The sequence below is a fragment of the Genypterus blacodes genome, unplaced genomic scaffold, assembly GCF_046128005.1.
Source record: "Genypterus blacodes isolate CSIRO-AG114 ecotype Tasmania unplaced genomic scaffold, CSIRO-AGI_Gbla_v1 ptg000026l_1, whole genome shotgun sequence".
In the NCBI taxonomy this organism is placed as follows: Eukaryota; Metazoa; Chordata; class Actinopteri; order Ophidiiformes; family Ophidiidae; genus Genypterus; species Genypterus blacodes.
The window spans coordinates 353,718-375,943 of NW_027466839.1; the positions used below are offsets into that span (position 1 = coordinate 353,718).

The 22,226-nt window shown below is 42.7% G+C and overlaps 2 protein-coding genes across 4 annotated transcripts; one reads left to right on the plus strand and one right to left on the minus strand.

Annotated features, from left to right (window-relative positions):
* The first annotated feature begins 214 nt into the window (after positions 1-214).
* Positions 215-4,734, plus strand: LOC142992969 (potassium channel subfamily K member 1-like). The gene is made up of 3 exons (XM_076143541.1): positions 215-781; positions 2,515-2,919; positions 3,632-4,734. Exons 1-3 carry the CDS (start codon positions 430-432, stop codon positions 3,922-3,924), a joined length of 1,050 nt encoding a protein of 349 aa, XP_075999656.1. The 5' UTR covers positions 215-429; the 3' UTR covers positions 3,925-4,734.
* entpd1 (ectonucleoside triphosphate diphosphohydrolase 1) lies at positions 4,605-17,693 on the minus strand. 3 transcript variants are annotated; one of them, XM_076143539.1, is made up of 10 exons: positions 17,471-17,693; positions 9,781-9,908; positions 9,127-9,244; positions 8,099-8,249; positions 7,654-7,813; positions 7,348-7,551; positions 6,866-7,123; positions 6,572-6,685; positions 6,209-6,346; positions 4,605-5,666 (listed from the first exon to the last, which is right to left on the minus strand). In XM_076143539.1, exons 1-10 carry the CDS (start codon positions 17,484-17,486, stop codon positions 5,460-5,462), a joined length of 1,494 nt encoding a protein of 497 aa, XP_075999654.1. In that variant the 5' UTR covers positions 17,487-17,693; the 3' UTR covers positions 4,605-5,459. The 3 variants fall into 3 exon arrangements, with proteins under 3 accessions (XP_075999654.1, XP_075999655.1, XP_075999653.1); XM_076143540.1 differs by lacking the exon at positions 17,471-17,693 and adding an exon at positions 14,609-14,762; XM_076143538.1 differs by lacking the exon at positions 17,471-17,693 and adding an exon at positions 10,998-11,250.
* Positions 17,694-22,226: the final 4,533 nt, after the last annotated feature.

Consider the following 22,226-nt stretch of genomic DNA (forward strand, 5'->3'; position numbering starts at 1 on the left):
ACATCCTTTGGAATGATACAAAACCTGTTTAGCCGGTGTGTGTGTGTGGGTGCCTCTCGGTGACACACACACACACACACACACACACACACACACACACACACACACACACACACACACACACACACACACACACACACACACACACACACACACACACACACACACACACACACACACACACACACACACACACACACACACACACACACACACACCTACCTGGTCTGGCGAATGGTCGACGTCACCACAGCCACAGAGATGTGAGGAATGAGGAAGGCGAATCCATTGATCGGTTGAAGGAACAGGTAGACGGATTAAAGCAGGAAACCTCATTACGTTTTCTTAGATTAGCCATCATCTGTTAAATAAACACATTTAACGTAGACCTATAGTTTCTACCGATCCCTTGGCGTGTAACCCGCGGAGATGGTGCGCGGCTGTACCGAAGGTTGGATCTATCGGTTTTGGGATCAGCACCACTCAGCGCTTAACTTCGCGCTCCTGTTGGTGGGTTACATCGTGTACCTGTTAATCGGTGCCGGTATTTTCTCCGCCATCGAGCTGCCTTACGAGCAGGAGCTGCGGCGGGAGCTCAAGTTGGCCCGGGAGGAGTTTCTGTCCAACAACACCTGCGTGTCCGACGCGCATCTGGAGGAGCTTTTGGCCCGAACACTGGAGGCCAGCAACTACGGTGTGTCGGTAATCGGTAACAACACCAGCGCCAACTGGGACTTTGTGTCTTCGTTGTTCTTCACCAGCACCGTCCTGACCACAACAGGTGAGGCCGGACAGGTGTGTGTGTGTATGTGGGAGGGGGGGATCCTCCAAATCCACGGCCAAGTGTGAGTGATCGCGGTCAAACTAAATCAAACTTTGATGGAAACAATAATAATGAAGAAATTAAGTAGTTTAAGTCAAGTCGACAGGGTAGAGGCCGATATCAATATCTGATCTAAGCAGGTGGTTCTTTAACTGTGTTAGGTGTACCAGCATGTGTATGTTTGTGTGTAACTGTGTTATGTGTACGTGATGTGATCCCGGGCGGTGTGCAAGGTGACTCAGAGACAAAACAACTGGAATCTGTGGAAAGTTATTGACATATAATTGATGTAATGGTTTAATTATTAACGTGTTAAATGATTAGTAACTATTTCATTTTAATTGAGAATCAACCTGTCATCTGCATACTATACCTGTGTTGGTACAGGAGGCGGTAGCTGTTTGCATTCATACTGTAATCGTGAAATATGATTGATCTAAATTGACATTATTGGAGTCCTTTTGTCCTTAAATCAAATTATTGGCTTAGTAACACCATTATCTCTTTCATAACCCGTTCTCAGTCATTCAGGTTAAAGCCGACATGGACATTTTTACTGGAAATACCACCAGATAGGAGAATTGATGATTTGTAGCGCAGAACAACACTTTTAGTTCTGTTAAAAAGGAAGGAGTTACAACCTCACATAAAAGCCACTGACCTTCAGAGTGTGCAGGCATGCAGGCGTAGAGGTGCTGGGACAGTAAAGCACACACTCTTTCCCAAACGTGCAACATTTAACATTAGACTTATGGCAAAGGCCTTGAAACCACTTAAACTGTCCTCGTGAAATCCTTATTAGATATCTGGATGGTAAAACACAACAGGCACATCGTGAAGTGCCGGATAAATAACATACAATGAAGTCAAGGTGACAGTTTTTATTTATTTATTTAAATTATTATGTGGATTAATTATTATCAGTAGATATGTGAACAGGGGATACTCCAACAATATATTAACCCCATATACTACCCTGTAAAAGTAAAAAAAACCACAACATTTTATTTTACAGAACACAAACAAAAATTACCCCTGCTGAAATTCTCACACACACGCGCGCGCAGGCCAATACTTCAAATAACAACTCCCACGGTTCAACTAGTTGCAGACCTGAATAATGCTCGGGGACGTAGGACATGAGACCAAGTTACTTCTTTGATAGAAATACAATTTTGCAACTCACTTAATCCTGTAAAGTTCGAGCTCCTCCACACGACAGAAAAGAACTTCGGAGTCCTCCTAGCTAGTCAACATGAGTAGCAGCTAAGCTAGCACCATTAGCCAGGTGGGCGCTACTCTCGCGCGTGCGCAGTTTGTGTCCCCTCTCTTGATACTTCCGTTTCTACTCCGGAACCTCACATTCACTCACAGTAATCAATCCGTCAATAAACAAATAAACTTGTAAATTTAGATAATTCTTTCTTCTTTTATTAATTTTGTTGGTCATGAATACCAAATTACAACGTCATCCAAATAAATTAAAGAAATAAACAACTTAAATACACCCTTTAAATTGATTTATAGGATTTTCCCAGGGTGACACCTAGCTTAAAGGTTTTTAAAGTATTTATTTTCTTTCTTTGTTTTTTTTATTCTAATTATTAGTTTGCAAAGGGCTACATCAGACTCAAACCTTCGATTATTTGACTGTAATTAGGGCTCTGCTGACATTTGGGTGTTTTTTTCAGGTTATGGCCACACCGTTCCTCTCTCAGATGAAGGAAAGGCCTTCTGTGTCCTCTATTCCATCTTCGGCATCCCGGTCACCCTCTTCTTCCTCTCTGTCGCGGTGCAAAGGCTATTGTTGCTGGTGTCAAGGCGACCAGTTAAATACTTCCATAGCAGATTGGGGATGAGTAAGGCGAGGTTGGCTCTCATCCAAGCTACCTGCCTGGCAGGCGTCATGGTTTTGCTCTTCCTCATCATCCCTGCATGGATCTTTCTCGGCTTGGAGAAAGAGTGGAACTTCCTGGAGTCTCTGTATTTCTGTTTCATCTCTCTGACAACCATTGGCCTCGGGGATTATGTCCCAGGAGAGACCCACAGTAAAGAGGCCAACCCACATCCGCAGTTATACAAGTTGGCCATTACAGGTAAGTACATGACAGAATGCCCTTTCATTGGTGTCAGGTTGATGCCTTTTGTTTCCAAAATGTCAAACTTCCCAGAGTTCAAAAATGCTTTACGCAGCTTGTGGGCAATGTGCAGGATCATGTGACTCTTTAGTTTTTTGTATAGCACCTTTCAGGATTGACATACACTATAATAATGCTTTACCATCTGTATCTACATGCATTCAATGAACACTTGCAGTTTGGGTTTTAGATATTGAGCCATTTATTCTTAAGCAATAGTTTTATTAAGTGAAAGTTTACTGAAGAAGCATTTCAAAGGGTCTCTTCATTAAACCAATCAAGACCACCAACAACTATCTTGAGACGTACATTTAGAAGAACCCTTTTCTGTACCAGTACTTCAACAAACCATTTAGGGTAAGAGTACCTTGAATACTGAGGATCTGTTTAAAGATCCTTGGCTTTTATACAGATGAGGGTCTGTTTAAAAGCCAAGGGCTTTTTAAATCCTCCTTAATCCTCCAGATGGCTTTATTTTTCTTTGTGTATTTTCTCTAGTTACCATTTTACATTCACTCATACAGCGTCATGATGACCTACGACACTCCTTAAATGTGATTGTATTAATGATTTATTGACCAAAGCTCAGTTTGACCTTATTAGTCATGCTGTAGCTGTTTTCTTACCATTGTGTGTGTGTGTGTGTGTGTGTGTGTGTTTGCTCTCTCAGTGTACTTGCTGCTGGGCTTGGTGAGTGTATTAGTGGTGTTGGAGACCTGCTACGAGCTTCCCCAGATGAAACGCCTCAGACAGAGGTTCTACCAAGAAAACGTTCGCGACTTGGACTGCGAGACCAGCATCATCATAGACCACGACCTGCTCTCTAACCCGACTCGTTTCACAGACCCGCCTGTCATCCCGTCTGTGTCCGAGCAGGCTGCCTCCATGCGGCAGGACAGCAAATCTGTTTCATCAACACCTCACACCCCCACATCAGGATCTGTTAATGGAAAGCTGAGATGACATGCTTTGTGTCGTTCCAGGGAGTGTGGTGTCTGATGCATCCAGGCTTTTAATACTTTCACTTTGACACTTTGACATGTGTTTTATGGGTGGCTCCTCAGGATATCCTGGCTGGGTTGACCTCCATCTGAATGTGTGTGTGTGTGTGTGTGAGTTAAAATCTGAGCATGCGTGTTTGTATGCTATGTAATCTGAGTCACTTAAACACTTCCATTGCCAACAACACTCCCATTGCCAACACCAACAGACATCTGTCCTGAAAAGGAGGAACCACCCACAGATTATCAGCAGGCTGTTTTGTTTTTTTGTTCGCCCCTGTTGCTGCTCTCCGATAAGAGCTGGGATCTGTAGTACAGAGGAAGGGTTGCGGCCTTAAACGGAGGGAAATCTCACTAGTCTGCTCTTCCTGCCAACAAATTGCTGCTGTAATTCCCAAAAGCACAATGTGCTCTGTTGGGATTCATGACTTTTAAAACTTGATGTAATCTATCCTGCTATTTGAATAGCAAAATGGCCTTCCTGAACGTGTCCGGGGTAATCAGCAAACCATAAATTGCAGAAACAGCTATGGTGCAGGAATAAAATGCACATGAGTGTAGAAGGGTGCAAACAATAACAATGAATGGACAAAATTTCCTTCCTGCTTTTGTAACAGGTGTAGATCAAGCTTTTTAAAAATATTTTATTGTGTCCATACAGTAGCATGTGCTCCATCTTTTCACTAGAGGGCAGCACTTTCACAAGTTTTTGGTTACATACAGTAGAATGGATATGGTACATAGCTGTTACTGGCATTTAGTTTCCCTCACATTGCTTTCCAAAAAACAGAACAGATCCAGAGAAATGTCATTGTTTAACTGGGGTGTCTAAATGTTATGATAAAGCTGTCCTAGTTTACAATAATGATGAAATGAATGTACAGTATATTTCTATGGTTGGTGCCTTAATTAAAACATCTTGAAAATGGGTTTGATTCACAAGAAGAAATGAAAAACATGGTGCTAAAATATTCTATACATATTAAATCATCTACAAAAGATCATTGTGCTGCTATGGAATTTGATCATTTATAGCCTAGCATGATAGATGCATTTTTATCTGGATAAATAAATATTGCTATGGAAGCATAATCTAATTATTATTTTACTAACTTGTAGAAATGACAGCCCGATCAAGTATTTTTATATAAACTTGGGATATTTTATTTATATTATATTCACATCATAGTGCAAGACGTATACATGCAAAGAGATGTAGGTACACACATTCAGCTCAGTCTCTCTCTCTCTCTGTCACTCACTCACTCATTCACTTACTCACACAAACTTCAGTCATCTGAAGTTTCCAAGATTCACTTTGCCTAGTCCCCTGCAGGGACCCTGTTCTGCAGCTGACCCGGACCTTTGACCTCCCCGTGGAGGCTGAAAAGTGGAAAAGTCGACACGCCCATCTGAGTATTGGCAGAATAGCTCTCAATGTCACTTTTACAGACATTCAACTCTCACTCAAACGACCATGTGTGTGTGTGTATGTGTTTATATGATCTGTGGTTGCTTGGAGCAGCGGGGCCACAGAGGACGCAGGCTGAGGATGGAGAGGAGGAATAGCAGCAGGGCGATGACAGTGACGATAGAGACGTATCCAGCGTGAGGCAGAGGGCGCTTGTCAGGAGCCTCAGCTGGAATCATGTTGGTCAGATTCAGCATGTAGCCCAGTGTCCAGCCTGCATCACTGCCTTTTATCTGAAAATGGCAGATATTACTCATGTATTGCAGGTTATAGCTCTGATGTACAGTAAGTACATTTTACAATGCATTTCAGAACACTTATCAGCTACAAGAGATAGCACAACTGGCTCCAATTTCACACAAACCACAGGCAGAGACATTCCTGTTAAGACAGTAAAGCGACTGCCTGGGGCATCCAATAATGACACAATATTAGATTTACATGAAATAAATATGAGCTCATGTTTTTGGCACCAGAGAACAGTGAAAACAGGTCATGCACATATTTTCCCTGCTTGTCAGTCTTATTAGTTGTGGATAAACTCATACACTGGTTTGATAAATAAGGTAGTCCCATTTTCTAATTTCTAGCAGGCCGTTTGATAAACATTTGACTCCAGTTTCCAGATACCAAGTGGGTCTGTGTGCTCATATTTTGCATGTGCTCTGCATTTATACAATCTATTCCAACTGACTTGGCAGACAGAAATGAGTTTTAGGTGTGTGCACACACCCCTTTAATGAGAGCGGATGGGAGTGAGCGCTGATCTACTGACCTTCTTGATGAATTTAAGGTTGCTGTAGCTTTCTGAGGTGAAGTTGTATCCTTCTGTTAGCAGGGTGATGATGTACGTTGCTGAGAAACAATACTCAGCCAAGTACTTGACTTTTATATCAGGATGCTGCTGCTTTATCTGTTCAAAAAGTTGAAACACAGAGGGCCAACATAGTTTAGATAGGCTGGTAGGCATACTGGAGATAATATTAATAGTATAGTAGATAGCAATAATAGTAAGAATGTGTGTGTGTGTGTGTGTGTGTGTGTGTGTGTGTGTGTGTGTGTGTGTGTGTGGGTGTGTGTGTGTGTGTGTGTTGGTGTGGGTGTGGGTGCGTGACGAATGAATACAGTATACGCCGACCTGCATCCATGGGGTTGCACAGTAGCTTGAAATCCTTTCCTTTACAGTATCCAGAGGTATAGACGTATCAGTCAGATTGAGAAAGTTCATCACAAAGTAGTATGCAGAGAAAGCCTGCAGTCAGAAAGAGCGAGAGGGAGAGAGAGAGAGAGAGAGAGAGAGAGAAAGAGAGAGAGAGAGAGAGAGAGAGAGAGAGAGAGAGGTTCACTTCCCTGTGTGTCTACTAATCACTGTATAACATCTCATTATTTCATCCATCCAAATGTCATTGTGAATGATCTGAAATCTGGTTACCCCAAAAGGCCCCTGCACCAGCGGCTGGAAGACCCCATTGAACGAGCATCGGCTGTATTTGCAGTGAGTGACATTGAAGACGTTTCTGACCGCCTCCTGGCACTTCTGGAAGTTCCCTTGTCCAATGTGAGTGAAAGAGGCAGGAGCTCTGATAGGTCTCCTGTCTGACACGCAGGGACTGTCGTAAACAACGGAGTAGGTTTTGGTATCGTTGTAGCCGGGGTTGAAACACGGATCTGTTATTGTACTTGGGCCTGACTATTAGGGGAAAAGAGAGAGAGAGAGAGAGAGAGAGAGAGAGAGAGAGAGAGAGAGAGAGAGAGGGAGATGTATATGAGAAACACAGGAAAAGGAAGGTAATTGAATTTTGCACATTTCAGTACATGCTCTCTCTTAAGCCGCCTTATTAAATCTCAATTCAGGTTTGATTAGATTTGGACAGTGCGTTAATGTTCTTTGTGAAATCCTAGCCCAAGGCTCACCCGAGTTTGGTATGCCAGCGTCATGCGGAGTGCTTGGTCTTTGCCGTAACACAGGAAGCTGTGCGTGTACAGGTTGTAGTCATTGCCGTACAGTCGGAAGTTCACAGAGTTGCTGGGCGATTCCGAGCCATCATAGGTGTCGGAGACAAAGCTAATCTGGGTGGAGGCCCCGCCAAGGTCAAGGGCTCCGGTGGTTTCTAAGCCCTGCGGCACAGACAAAAGTACATCATACACCCTAAAAGATTACAAACGGCTTCCAGCGTGCACATGTACACAAATATTTTTGGCACACACACACATACAGACCTGCATCAGCCGGTCGTCCAAGTAGTTGACGGTGACCCAGCCAAAAGCACCCTCCTCCTGCCCGCTCAGGATTCTCGCTCCTTCATAAGAAAATGGAAACCTCTGCAGGGCTTCTGTCACAGCTTGAAAGACCCGATTGGAGGCTGCGCTGTTCTCAATACTGCAGGCACACACACACACACACACATTCCCGCCACACTCATTCATTAGAGTGATTTACATCCATAATCTAAATCAATACGGCAACCCATAAATAATACACGGACTGTATCATATATAATGGATGTGACAGTCGAATGCGCTACCATGGCAACAAAGCTCATGTGGAAATAAATTACAGATAGTCTCATGTTACAGTTACAATTCTGCGTTATGTATTTTGGTTGGGGCATGTGTTAGGCCTGTTTGTGTGCATGTCCAGTGTGTGTATACATGTGTACTGTACTTGAGCAGTCTCATCCCAGCAGTGGCTCCCAGGTAGAGGGGCGTCTCCCTGTGTCTGGTGCTGGGGACCAGTTGTTCGGCTTCCTGCATGCACACTTTCAGAGACTCCCCCGCCTTCACTGGGCTGGAGGAATAGCTGGAGATACCCGGCCCTGCAGACGGGCAGAAGGTGGGAGAGGTTGAAGTCGGCCTAAAGCGTTGAGTTAAGAGATGCGTGAGTCTGATGAACTATAAAATGGAATGTCATCATTTCCTATTCATGAGTTTCCACAGAATTTTGAGCTCACGTGCTGACCATTACACATGCCTACGAGAAGGATATACATTAGCAGCAAAGGTATCGATTCCAATAAGCATTTCCGTGGTGCCCCTGAGCAAGCACTCACTAAAACCACCCTGCAGTCTTTGAATGCTGTAGCATCCCACAAAAGCTCACCATCGCAAATCTTACGGATTGTATGTGGGTCACAGGGGAGTCTTTGTGGTTCTGTGGAGATTATATTATAGCTTTTCAATTAATCTGTGTTACTGGATGTGGGTGTCGTGGTGACACATCACAGCAAGAAGGTCCTGGGGTCTAAACCAGCAGATGGGCAGGTGGGGGATGTTTGTTTTATCCCATTGTTCAAGGAAAGGGCTGGTTATTTTATTTTGAAACTTCACATTTTGATAACTTAGGCCTGACCCCGGCTCAGTACAGGAGTGAGTTCATTGTATCATTTGGAGAGCACTTTGTCCTGCCTGCCTATGAGTATGTTTTACTTTTATCTTAGGAAAATAGATGCAAATGGAATGAAGAGGGAGGCCAGCACAGATGAGCAATATTACACAACAAGTGGTAAGTAATTAGAGCTGCATAGGAGAGACTGACAGGAAGAGCGATTTCCTTCACCTCCTGTTTGATGGTGTATATTTAATTATAAATATACACCATCAAGTAAATGTGACATTGCTTGTTATTGCTGGCACACACGTGATGCATGTGAAGGGTGTGTGTGTATGTGTGTGTGACCATTGTGCTGTATGTACCTTTCACTTTGCAGGCATTGATCTGTTTAACCCGGCCTGTGTTGTTATCCTTCTCTGCCGGCCACTGGTAGATGTACAGAGCCGTGTGGGAGGAGCCGGCGTCCAGCACGATCCCATACTGGTGTGTGGAGAAAGATAAAGAGAGACATTCCAGTTCAGATGAGTCCAACACTTTCTACAATGATAAACACTAAAACCTGTAAACCTGGAATTGCTGAGAGACAAACTTCCTGAAGCTGTTGAGTTCCGCCTAAAGCGGAAATGTGAGTTTATAGCTGTCACTAAAGTAAAGTGGATTCCTAAATGTTATAATCAAATCAAGTAATATGTATATCAGTGATAAGATGTCAGGCTCTTCCTGGCCCGGCATTTATTGAATAAAAGGAATCTTGATTTGATATCCTCATCAACACTCTATAACCTTATTTGGTATTGGCTTTCTGGAACCACTAATGCATGTTAAGGTCATTTTGACTGAAGACCATATTTGGTTTGTGAACTTTGCACAGCCGTCCCTCTGTAAAGCAATGGAGTCCCTCACAGGGAGTAGTTGTTGGATCAGCTGCACAGTAAATATAGAAATCCCAAATTAGGAATCAGATCATAGTGTATGGATTGTTGTGTGCGACCGGCTGCATCCTCTACTATCTATACCTTGAACTTTTGGAGGAGAGGCTTGTTCTGCAAAACTGCTATCGTCACCAAGGCAACAACCGCTATGACGCCAATCACAGTGATGATGATGGTCACCGGCATGTGCCAGGGGTTCTTCTCTTTCATCTCTGAGAGAGTGGGCGGGAAAAAAAGACAGAGGGAGACAGAGGAGAGGCGAGGGAGAGAGTTGCCGGTGCAGAGAGGGGGAAGTTGGGGACACATGGAAAGAGGAGGGGGTTGTATTTAGCTGGTCTTGCATCCAGATGTGAGTGATGTCACTGTGTTTTTCTGTATGGCTGTACATGAGAGCCAGAAAGGCCGTCTGGGGGTGCAGGGAGTGTTTTAATTGTGTTGTTATGTAACCAAGGGCTACAGATGGATTCCTGATAGGAAGTGTTTGGTCTGTGTCTGAACTCATGCCATGCTGTCAGCAGATTCTGTGGGGGTGGGGTGGTTGTGGTCTTTCAACCCCAGCGTGTTTTGAAAGGGCATTCCCTTCCAACACCGACAATTAATTTATCTAAGGTTGAAAGATTAGCACTATTTCCGCTTTGGAAAATCATAAAAAAAACATAGCAGTTGTATCCGGACGGGGCCTTCTGGCTGTGGCTGTTTTTATAAAACAAAAGAGAGATAAACTTCAATCAAAGCCTTGCCTGCCTTGCCTTGATCCTACTGTATATCATTGAGGATTTGTGATTAAAGCAATGGAGACAAGTCTGTGTTAGACAATTATTAATTTGACTGATGTGTCCACTATGTCTTTGTTTGATTTCCATTGCTTTGTGAGGACTCGGAATTACCTCTGTTTATAAGTAAGATACACAGAAACACACCCACACACACACAAACACACTGAGGCTGCAGATAATATACACTCTTTCCTGTATATGTAAAACAGAAACTCACTGTTTACCTATGTTCTAGACTTAACAAGACAAAAAAGCAGCAATGTAAACATGGCACACATGCTGCACTTACTCGTCACATGTCACTCACAGACACACAAACACCCGTATGAAATGAATAGCCGGTGTAGCGCGCATTTGATGAAGACATACAAAAAAGGCACAAACAGACGCACAGCTGCATGTCTGCAGCAGTGACAGCAGCACTGAAGCTGACCACCATCTGATACCAGGAGGACAAAGTTTAAATCACAGCAAAAGCCCGAGCCAACAGCATAGGGAGAGCGGAAAAGAGAACACTTACTGTACCTCTGTTGTCCACTTCAATGAACCCACTACTGACGGAGAGAGGGGGGAGGGAGAGAAAGAGAGAGAGAGAGAGAGAGAGGAACAGAGAGACAGAGAGGAACAGAGAGACAGAGGAACAGAGAGAGAGAGTGGAACGAGAGAGAGCAAGTGGGGGGAGAGAGAGAGGAAAATATAGAAAGGAGAGGAAGAAGGGAGCATGGAAAGAGGGAGGTAGTACAGTGATAAGATCCGTTTCTGCTTGACAAAGGAGTAGAATCGAGCTCTGTGTGTGTGTGTGTGTGTGTGTGTGTGTGTTTCGAGTAGAGAGGTTCTGAGGCTCCGAGTTTGGCATTTCCTCCCCAAGCTGGGCTAATGCACTCAGTCACTATGGAAACGGAGCTGAGGCACGCGCGTGTGTGTGTATGTGTTTACATTCACTTTTGTCAAGACTTATGTGGAGACTGTCTCTCTGTGAGAGTTTCCTTCTCTCTCTTGTGCTCTCTCCCCCCTCTCGCTATTCATTCTGTGCAATGTGTAGGACAGGATGTGGGGACTCCCTTGTTTAGCTGTTTATATTACTGGCAGGCTGTGATGTCATCTCTGTGACGGATCGGAATCCCCTGCATTTCTCCTGGGATATGTGGGTGTGTTTCTGTCTGCCTTTGACAATGAGAGATGTTAGAAAGCTTGTGAGAGTGTGTGTGTGTGTGTAGACTCAAACTGTTAAGTTAATGATCCATTTACAAATCTATTCTTTTTGTCCCGTTTCTGTTGCCACACATCTGCAAATATGCATGCACAGACCCATCCACACACTTCATAAGAATGCTGTGTCATGATCAATCGCATTTTCTAATCTTCTTCCCTGCAGAGGTGCTCCATGACTCAATCCTACTTTACGAAGAAATACACACACACGCACACACACACGCGCACATGCACGCACGCACGCGCGCACGCATAAATTCATCACCAGCCATCACCAAGTATCCTGTAATTGTTCGGCCCATGTTATCCATTGCTAATGTTATCCAAACAATAAAGCAAACTTCACCTCCACCCTTTTTAAATATTATCCTAGCGCCTAGCGCCATTTCGTCACTGCATATTCTGTTAACTACCTGGACATAATATACTCAGGGGTGATAGTAGGCCGGTACAGTCCCGTACTCAGCTCCACCAACCGGAACCAGCAGCTATTTAGATACATCACACAGAGACACACAGCAGAGTGGAGCAGAGAAAGATGACTAACTGCACTATATGGTACGAGCCCCGGCCTGTTCTGTGGGACCACCATGCATACAGTGGGGGCCGCTGCCTAATGTGAAGACTTGGCTGGGCAAAGGAAGAAGAGCAGCCCACTTAACAAGTGACATGGCTCACCATTACTCAGAAGAAGATAAACTACTTTAAGCCTCTGTGGAAAATGTTGCAAGTGTTTTACTTTGGTGGGAAAAAATGCTCAGAAGTTTGAAACACTTTACTCATCATTTTTTCTTTCATTTATGTGTCCAATTTTGTATAGATTCACAGACCAAAGACTTTTAAACTCTTCAACTATTGATGAATTTACTTGTAATTTCCTAAACAATATGATTATGATTTTGAAAGTTTTGTCAACATCCACAAATTATTCTGTGGCACTTACATCATTTACACAAATAATTTGCCATACATAATGTAAAGTGTTTTTATAATGACGGCTGATGATGAAGCTGAAGAAGAACAATATAAAGCGGTGATGGTTTGGGTAGTAGTACCGGCAAGAATTTCAACCCACTTTCAGCCCTAATTATACTATAAATAACAGGATGTCTCCCTTTTACGATTTAAATGGCACTCCATCCTGTTTCCTCTTTAGCACAGATGTACCACGTCTTGGGGTAAATCTGCCAAACAGTGTTTGTTACGCGCACAACCAAACCAAATCAAATAAGTGTGTTGCTTCCCACAGTGTCTGGCTCTAAAGCTACTTAAACACATAAGAGTGATGCAGAATTTTCCCTGCCATGCGCCTAAGTATTTCTGCTCAGTGCCTAAGACAAACAAGCCAGAAAATAAAGCACTCAAGCCGAAAAGAAATGAAAATAAAACTTGTTATAATAATAATACATTTTGTCCCTGAACCCCAGTACTTCACCCCCCCAGGACAACAGCACCCGAAACAAGAGAAAACTCTGTGATGTCATCAAACTTAAAATCAAACTTACAATGGTCTTGTCCTTAATACATTACTAAACTGTATATTATAGACCAAACTATTAGTAATCATCTTTTTCATCTTTGGCTCCTATAACGATGTAGACACGTCTGTCATAGCCTTCATGTAACACACACAATTGAGTGAAATTGTTGGGCAGCTGGATTTATCAGACGGACAAAATTGCAAAGACCAGAGCAACGTATTACAACGTTACAGTTCAAAGGGTGCAAATAGTAAGGAGAGATGTTGTCAATGTATACACAGGCACCGGTGCAAAGTTCATGTTGCATCTAGTTACTATATGTTTTGACCACAGCCTGCAGAAAAACATGCATTTAGTGTCACCCAGGGGATCTTGGTTTTATTGGTCGTGAGCTACAAAACATAGCTAAAAGTTTTGGTACCGTTCCAATTACAATGTTCTCAGAAACACCTCGAATCTGACAAAAGTAATCGGCACCCACCGTTCGTTATTCCATATTTAATAGACCTGACACCTAGCTTTTCATTTTCAACGCAACATATTATTTAGGGGGATGTGACAAATGAAAATGACCTGGACGTAATTATTGGGACCCTTAAACTCACTGCAGTCGAGCTCTTCCTGTTACACTACACCGGTAACTTTGAATGAGATTCTACCCTTATCAGCTGGTTGTTTGTTCCACGCTACTCCAAAGGAACCCCATGACATAACTGAGACTCCTCCATGTTTCACAGTAGGGATGCTGTTTTTCTTCTTTAATAAATTGTATCTTGACGTAATTTTTATTGGAACTGTGTGGAACTAAAATGATTTTGACACAACTGTATTGTATACTGTGTACTTTTGTACAAATAAGAGGGACAATGTTATGGATTTGACACACTCCATTGTGTTGAGTGCTGCCTTACTGTTCCCTCTGAGTTACAGTCAGCATTCACAGGTGGGCTCAAAGGATTCAAACCCTAACTCAAAGCGGTGAACCGCAAGAATGACGTAGGCTGTTGCAGCATATCTCAACCCGTTCACTAAGTCTTTGCACGCCTTGAATAATGCATTCCTCTCTATACTTGCCTGTGTTTAATATCCTCAATGTATGAGCTCATCTGCAAAGCAGTAGCCGGGCAAAGTAAACAACCAGTGTGAATAAATAACAGCATTAATAAAAGCTGGGCTTCAATTACAAAACAGTTGGTGCTGTTTAACTGCAAATCAAAGTGTGTGTCGGTGGATGTTACCCTCGTTAAAAGGTGCCCTGGAGTGACCAGAACGCCACTCATCCTCACACTAAACTGTGAGGGAAACTGATAAGTACTGTCAAGCACAAGAACAATGTAGTTGCTCATGTATAACAGCATGTGTAACCACTTAGCGTTGATGACACTCATGGAAACACAGATGACACAGAAACACGTGTTGAGACATCGAAAAAAAAGGGCCTACCTGAGTGTCAAATTAAGAGCATGAGATCATACATGTCCTTCACGGCAACCAGCTGACAAGCATTGAATGGAAGACAGACGTGTAAACTGCATACAAATAATTACTCATAAGCGTGCAATAGCACACCGACACGCATGCCTCACAGTGTTTCCATTTCTCTGCCTCTCTGTAAACAGACAGAGCCTTAAGGTGAGAGCAAGAGAGCTCAGACAGGAACAAGAGAAAAGAGGGGAGTGGTGGGACAGAGACAGCGAGAGACAGTGTGAGAGAGAGAGATCAGGAGGAAATTAAAAAGATAGAAGGGGGAGAGGGAAGTAGACAGGAACAGACAGACAGACACAGGGACACTGCCAGAGTGATAGCAGATGGGATCCTTCTGTGTATGCTCAGTGTCCTTTTACATTCCTCTCGTAAATATTTCTTTTGTAGAAAAGTATTTTGGCTTGTCAGGAAGAAAGTCAGTAGCTGAGCAATGTTCAGATTGTTCGCCTATAAAAACAAGGTTCAACAACAGTGACACGTTTACTGCCCATGTCATGTTCTCCATTACGGCATTCATTCTATAATCCTTCTTCTATTAACAAAATGTTCACGCAACACAATCCTTTTAATAAATGTATTCATATGTCCAAATTTCGAAAATGGCTGAGCTTTAGATGGCCTTACTTTGAGAGAATGCACTCCTCCCTGCAGAAGCTATGCAGACGGGCACACACATGTAGGCACACCTGCAGTAGATACACACTTAACAGTTTTGGTGCAACTGTGTATCCCCCGCAAGCTTGATCCTCTTCAAGCAAACACATGGAGTTGGGACTTAAAACTGGTGTCGTCGTGAAATCATAATGTTGTGTGGATCTAAAAGTTAGGGGTTCAGTATTTAATATCAGTGTCAGTTTTCTTCTTGTATCTCGATCATGTTTGAACTTGCACCAACAGGTGTCATTAAAATAGCTATTCTAATTAGTCCTGTTGCTGTGGTAACGTCTATAGCACAGAAGTGACATGTGCTTGTGTTGGTTTAAATTGTGCGATGTATTCAAAAGAGGTGATAATGTATATGAAGTAGGGCCAAATTTAAAGAACCAGACTATGGTGAATAACATTCTGACTAAACCAGCTAACAAGGAAGGTATTTGTTACAATTAGAATTTCAGACATGGGTTCGGTCTATGCTGATTCATGTTAAGACAAGGAATGGAACATCCAAGCCTTAACAGTAAGTGTTCCAGATGTTCCCTGAAACCAAATCTAACCTCTCAACTTCCACCAAAAGGTCACTGCAGTCTGAAGCACACTTGAAAAACACCCAAGTACACTATCAGGGCGGAAAAAAACAAAGATTTCCTTGGATGAGGCAGTGAGAGATGTGAAGAAAGACAACTAGACTGAAGGTGCCAGACAGCAGCTGCTGCTGAGTGTGTTGTTTCTGTGACTTTAGGTTACATGAGGAATCAGTGGGGTGACACAGCAGGGGGGCCTGCAGACTGTGTGCTTTCGTAATGACAGTGAGAGGAAACAACAGCAACGTCCCTGTAAGGCACTTCTTTGAAATCTGTTGTGCATGTCATGTGGTTGGCCTCTGTGTGTGCGTGGACGCATGTACGTGTGCAGTGTAGTGTGAATACTCACACATACACACACACACACACACACATGCACAGTCACCACACCTCTCGCCCACAAAAAAAACAATGTGCTGTACCACCCCCGTGGATAAACATCCTCTGGTTCACACACACCGAGCATTGTGCCTGAAAACACAGCACCCTTGAGTTGTCATTGGGTCCAATTTTTCCCCATTAATCAGCCATCGTTTTGTCTCTAAGCACTGAAAGAGGGACTCATTTAGCACTTCCCGAAACGCTGTGTTGTAAAGTGGCATTGTCTACCACTTCCTATAAAAGGGGAACCCCAGGCAGCGTCAGATGAGGAGCCTGGAGAGGAAGCATCTCTGACCTCAACTCTGTGCACAGATCACCACAGGAGGGGGGGTCACTTCTGTGTATGTATGTGTGTGCGTGTGTGCGTGTGCAGTATGACTTTGCCCACAGGACAGCGCCGCCATAACCCTGGTCTGCCCTGGCTCAAGCAGGGCAAAAATAGCTGTGAAGCTGCTTTGATTGTTGGAACAAAGCCTCCTGCTGAACCTCAATCTGGGAAGGGAAAAATCAAGTTGCATGGATGGATGCAGGATTTTTGCGAGACCCCCCAGGGGTTGCAGACAAGTTGTCAGGTGCCAAATATGCTGACATTTGGCTTCGGTTTACTTTTGGCTGTAATCTTAACTGTCACTCTGCATGCTGTGAACCTCTTGATGTATGGATGTGTATTACTTGGGTGACTTATAGACATTTCCCAATCGCTCTGAATTTCAGTGTGTATTCTAATTGGATCCTGTTGTCAGATATCTTGGTAATAAAGTCTGAACATACCATCATAGTAAGACATCCTCTTAGACAGATAACGTGACGCCACAGTTGCCCCAGGGTTGATAAGGAATCATAAAACCACCTATGATTTGAGTTTGCTACTGTGTGTCTCCTCACCTAGATACACTCACACACACACATATTCTCACCTCAGCTAGATCCTATAGCGAAAAACACCTGCTCATGTCACCCGTATGCTCACTCAGGCACATACTATGAAAAAGTCGCACACCTGCCTGGGCAGCTGCTCCATCCAGTGAAGCGCCCGTACACTTTGAGGAAAACACACTCACCTGACATTTAATAAGCTGCTGTTGACTATACTGCTGAATACACTGAATCATAAAGGTTTCCTGTTCCAGCGTGCATGCATGTGTGTGTGTGTGTGTGTGTATGTGTGTGAGCGTGCCAGTCATGGCAGTACACCTACCTCTTTGTGTAGACATGAGTTCTTCTCAGCAGCAGTACAATGCCCTTTCTATTCTTCTCCCCTGTCCCTTTCTCACCCTCCTCTCTGTCTCCCTATCTCTCTTTGTCTCCCTATCTCTCTCTCTCTTTCTCACTCTCTCTCTCTCTCTCTGGTGGCACAGCTCCCTGCTCAGTCTAACGTTTTTCACCACCTCCTTTCACATACACTCGCTTTATTAGGAATTGCTGAGCGTCCCTCCTCCCACTCAGCCCCCTCCCCTCCTTCACAGGCGCTTTTAGCGTTGCCTTCCGTTTACCCTTCTTTCATTCTCTCTCTCTCTCTCTCTCTCTCTCTCTCTCTCTCTCTCTCATACCATCATCACCCTCTGTTATTCTTTTGCTCCATCTTCCCATGTTAAACCACTTTGTGTTCGACTCTTTGTCTTTTTTATGCCCCTTTATCATTTTCCTTCTGCCTCTGTCTTTGTCATTGACGACGTCTTACAAAAGTGGGTCAAACATGAAAGCATCGTTAGATCTGGATGGGAGTTAAAGCTGAAGCTGGAGGACTGATGGGGAGAAGGCACCGGATAAAATCTGTGTTCTGCTTAAGATTTTGGTACAAAGCACAATGTTTGTTTGTATCAGTGTAACCATAGCTTTGTAAAAACATTTGGCCTTTGTTAAATTAACTTTAGTCTCATGCACAGCCCATTAAATAGAGACCGGAATGCTGTGATTTGTATTGGAAAACTTGGAAAGAATGCGAAACCCCGAGGCCAGTGCCATTTCTCGGACACTGGTGCTCGTTTTACATGTGTGGAGGTACTGTGTTTGTGTGTGTGTGTGTGTGTGTGTGTGTATGCATGTTACACACCTTTTACCAAGGCTGACCAACAAAGACTTGTCTGTTTAAGAATCATGGTCACAAGGGGGGGGGGCGGGGGGGCAGGTGGGGGGTAGGGAGAGAGAGAGAAACCAATCAGTCAGGCAGTCACATGCTGGGAAATCCAACGACCACCACGACTACTGTATTGTTTCTGCCTCTCTAATTGTATGAGGAAAGAAATCTGCCACCATCAGCGGGAAACGGCTAATATATAGTTGCGATAAGAGTGCATACTGATGTGGATAACGCAATCAGGCCAAGTGATGTGTGGGGAATGCTTTGTTTTTTATGGCAGGGCTGCAGGCGGGCGGTGTTACTTTGCTTGGGGCAATGACACATGAATGGGAAAGATGAGGGTAATTACCACGTGTGTATTGAAAACATTACCTTCATGTTAAGTCTTATATTATCCTTACGTTGCTCAGCTTGCATCTGTTAGCCCGTCGTATCAATCTCTCACTAAATATGCAAGTCCAAATTGTTTATGCCTACTACGTCATAGATAGATGGACAGATCACTTTCATTCTTATATTTACGCCAGCAAGTGACCCAGTTTCCCCCTCATATGTGGCAAATTGGATATACAGAATGTTGTAAACAAATATTAAAAAAAAAAATGGAATTGGATGTTTGCCAATCCATTTTGGGACACATTTAATAAGCAGAAATAAATCACACAAATTGGATTTTCCTCGCGATTTCAATTTGCGAGACACTGTTGTTTTTCTGATTAAAAATGCCGCTCAAACTCCAGATGCAACAAGTTTGAGAATGTGATTATGTTGAACTTTTTAAAGATGTTTCATAAAGCATTTTATATAATGATGCTTTTGTCTCAGTTGGTGTTCATTGCTTTGTTTTTGTTTAACTCTTTCTTGAATAATAAAGCTACACATCAACCACCTTCCCGGGATCCATACCTCTGTCATGGTCGTGCAGCCAGTGGAGGGATTGCAGTCTTTGTATCCGCACCGGCAAATCCTACAGGATGTTACGCCCTCCAAGGGAAGCCTGAATCACCCTGATGGAAAAAGAGGCGTGAAGTCAAGAAGAATATTTTTAGAAAAAGATTTGAAAGATTGGATAAAAGCAGGAGAGTCAGGATTAGGCATTAACGACTTGAAAAATCAATTAAAAATGTAGTATTCTGGAATATGACCCCCCACTTTGGCTTACCAACGATTATACACATTAAGAACAAGGCATCATATTCACCCTATTCCTCTCTCTGCATGAGACCGGATAACCGATGATAGTGTCAGACGTCATCATGTAGGTCACGACCTCGTTACGTCTTAAAGAGGCAACGCACCATTTACCTGATTTGGTCTTAAATGGCAAATACAAAAATGTAAAATACATGCTAAATGACAAAAATATTGTAATTAATAGAAAAAGAAATACTAAATAGTATAAAATACCATTATTATGAACGTACACACATTATTTCTACCTTGCAACACAATATGCAACATTTTGTACATGTTATTGGATCACCTTACCTCATCCTCATCAAAGTGGCCATAATCAAGCCCTGCAGTTTGAACGTCCCTACTTTCCCAAGAATATTGAAGTCAAGTTCTTTAGTATAGTATATCACACACCGCACCCACATACATGTATTCTCTTTTGTGCCGTTTATTTCACACCACACCCATTCTTTATGAAAGACGAGCATAATAGGAGATACAGCATGACTATTTACTTACGCCTGCACAGTGTCCTACCTCTTTAATGTTTCCTTGACCTTCTAGCTACATCTCCAATCGTAACCAGTATTTGCTGAGCTATTACGCTTCAAGGGACTCACCCTTTTTATTCTCTTCAAATAAAGGCTGTTATCCATCGCAGGGTCAATATTACTACAAGTAACAACATCAATTCTACTTTTGGCAGATGTCACGTTTTAGTAAGCTGTGTATCCTTATTTACAAAGGGAGAATGTTTCGTGACTTGAGGCATGAACATGAGGCACGTTATGTGGAACAGCATTGTGTGACTGCATTAGACTGTGACTCTTCCGCTCAGGTCTTTCGCAATTGTTATGGTTTCCTTTTTTTGAACAAATGTGCTGAGGCAACATTTCCGCTTCTCAGAAACACGACAAACAGGGATACAAACAAATAAAAACAGAGCAGAAGCAGGGAAGGGACCAGAGGGGGTCGTCCAGCAAGGCTCACCAGGATTGCTGGACCACATTTTGTGTTCAATTGGCATCCATTCAAACATGACAGCCAATAAATCAGTTTTTATTCCATGCATTCTCCCCAAGCAGAGGGCTTTTAGGGATTGAGGATTTTTTTTCATGAAGTGCACCCTTAATGACAATATTTCACATTGAATGCCTCCCTGTTCAGCTCCACATTACTCAGTTCATTCATTCTAACTCCAATAAGCGATGACATGTACACTTTCTCATTTTAATACCTCCACCAAGTAGATTATATGTCCAGACCTCTTTGTCGGTTAGCAGGAGCAAGTCTTTGTCTTAAACACTTAACAAATTTCACAAATTTGGCAACTAAGGAACAGCGATCAATTTTTGCTGCAGAGAAATTTAAGATTTTCTTGACAGCTTTCAAATTTCACAATTAAATGGCAAATCCATGCCCTGATTCAGACTCAAAACAGTATATATGTTGTCTGTGATCATTATGTATCAATATTGATAACAGGATTCAATAATTAATAATAAGCATGGATACGTCCTCATTTTCTTGGTGAACAATCAAAATGATGTATTACAGTAAGATTTTCAATCCGTCAGCAGAACTGAAACAGCCCATGTTAACGTCATCAATGATTGATGAATCATCAATGATGTCAGTGTGGTTTTATTTTACTTATAATCGATTTAAGTGCTTTTACACTGGCTGCCTCTACAGTCAGTCCTTCTTATTCTTTTTTTTTCTTTTTCTCCCCCACACTTAGGCATGAATGACCTCAGTCCACTTCATATCACTCAAATGCGTGTTGAATACGAGCCACTTAGGACTGTTATGACTTGCGAAATCACTTGTTAATTTGAATGTAAAGTTGTTGTTTTTTTTAAACTACTGAAAAGAAGTCATTTTGATTGATCTGATAAGTTTAAGCCTCTTGCAACGTAATTTTAAAGTTTTGGATCCTTTAGGTTTTGTTTGCATGTTGGCTTCATATTGGTATCATTTTCTTACATACCCACATTTCTTTAATTGTAATTTGATTTATCATGTACTTATAATAACGATGAATGATTTTGACTCATGGGAAAGCTTGATTTGTGTGTCATTAGCGTCTTGTGGTAGATTACAAATAAATTGTGCAGTAATAAGTCTCCTAATGTATTGGCTTTTAAATGTTTCCTTCACACATTTTTTCACATCTGTTTTCAGACATTCTGGTGTATATCAACCCATTCATTCATCCGAACGTCCAGTAGATTTACTGGGCAAGAGGGTTGAAAAATATAAAGGCCTGATGGAGTGAGGGAGGAATAGGATAGCACTTATAATGTGTTTTTGGGGTTCACGTTACACTAACACCACAGTAAGAGCTGTTTGATTGAGTTATAATAGGCCTAGAAATGTCTGTTGAGAACGTTTTTAGAGAAGTAAGATGCTGCTCTGTGATAGAGAGTGAAGAAGAGGAAGAGTGAGAGAACAAATTTAACATCCAGTCACTATCAGGCCAATGAGGTTTCAGAGATGTGCAGTACATAACAGGCTGGATCTCCGGTTCATAGGATATTAATGGCACACGAGCCTCAGAAATCTCTCACACCAAGACAGAGGAGAACAAGGTCAAGTTGAGTTTGTAGTAATCGCTTTTGCAACACGAATACTGAGATTATCGACAGTATCAATTAGCTCAATTGTGGTTGACCCCTTATAAAGGACTTCAGACATA

What these genes read in the sequence shown, in the direction of transcription:
- entpd1 (XM_076143539.1), bottom strand. An exon ending in CAATGCCTGCAAAGTGAAAG is followed by an intron (nt 8,250 to 9,126) that starts GTACATACAGCA and finishes GCCCGTCTGCAG; the next exon opens with GGCCGGGTATCTCCAGCTAT. An exon ending in GCTGGGATGAGACTGCTCAA is followed by an intron (nt 7,814 to 8,098) that starts GTACAGTACACA and finishes GTGTGCCTGCAG; the next exon opens with TATTGAGAACAGCGCAGCCT.
- LOC142992969 (XM_076143541.1), top strand. Translation starts at nt 430, where the DNA reads ATGGTGCGCGGCTGTACCGAAGGTTGGATCTATCGGTTTTGGGATCAG. An exon ending in CACCGTCCTGACCACAACAG is followed by an intron (nt 782 to 2,514) that starts GTGAGGCCGGAC and finishes TGTTTTTTTCAG; the next exon opens with GTTATGGCCACACCGTTCCT. An exon ending in ATACAAGTTGGCCATTACAG is followed by an intron (nt 2,920 to 3,631) that starts GTAAGTACATGA and finishes TTGCTCTCTCAG; the next exon opens with TGTACTTGCTGCTGGGCTTG.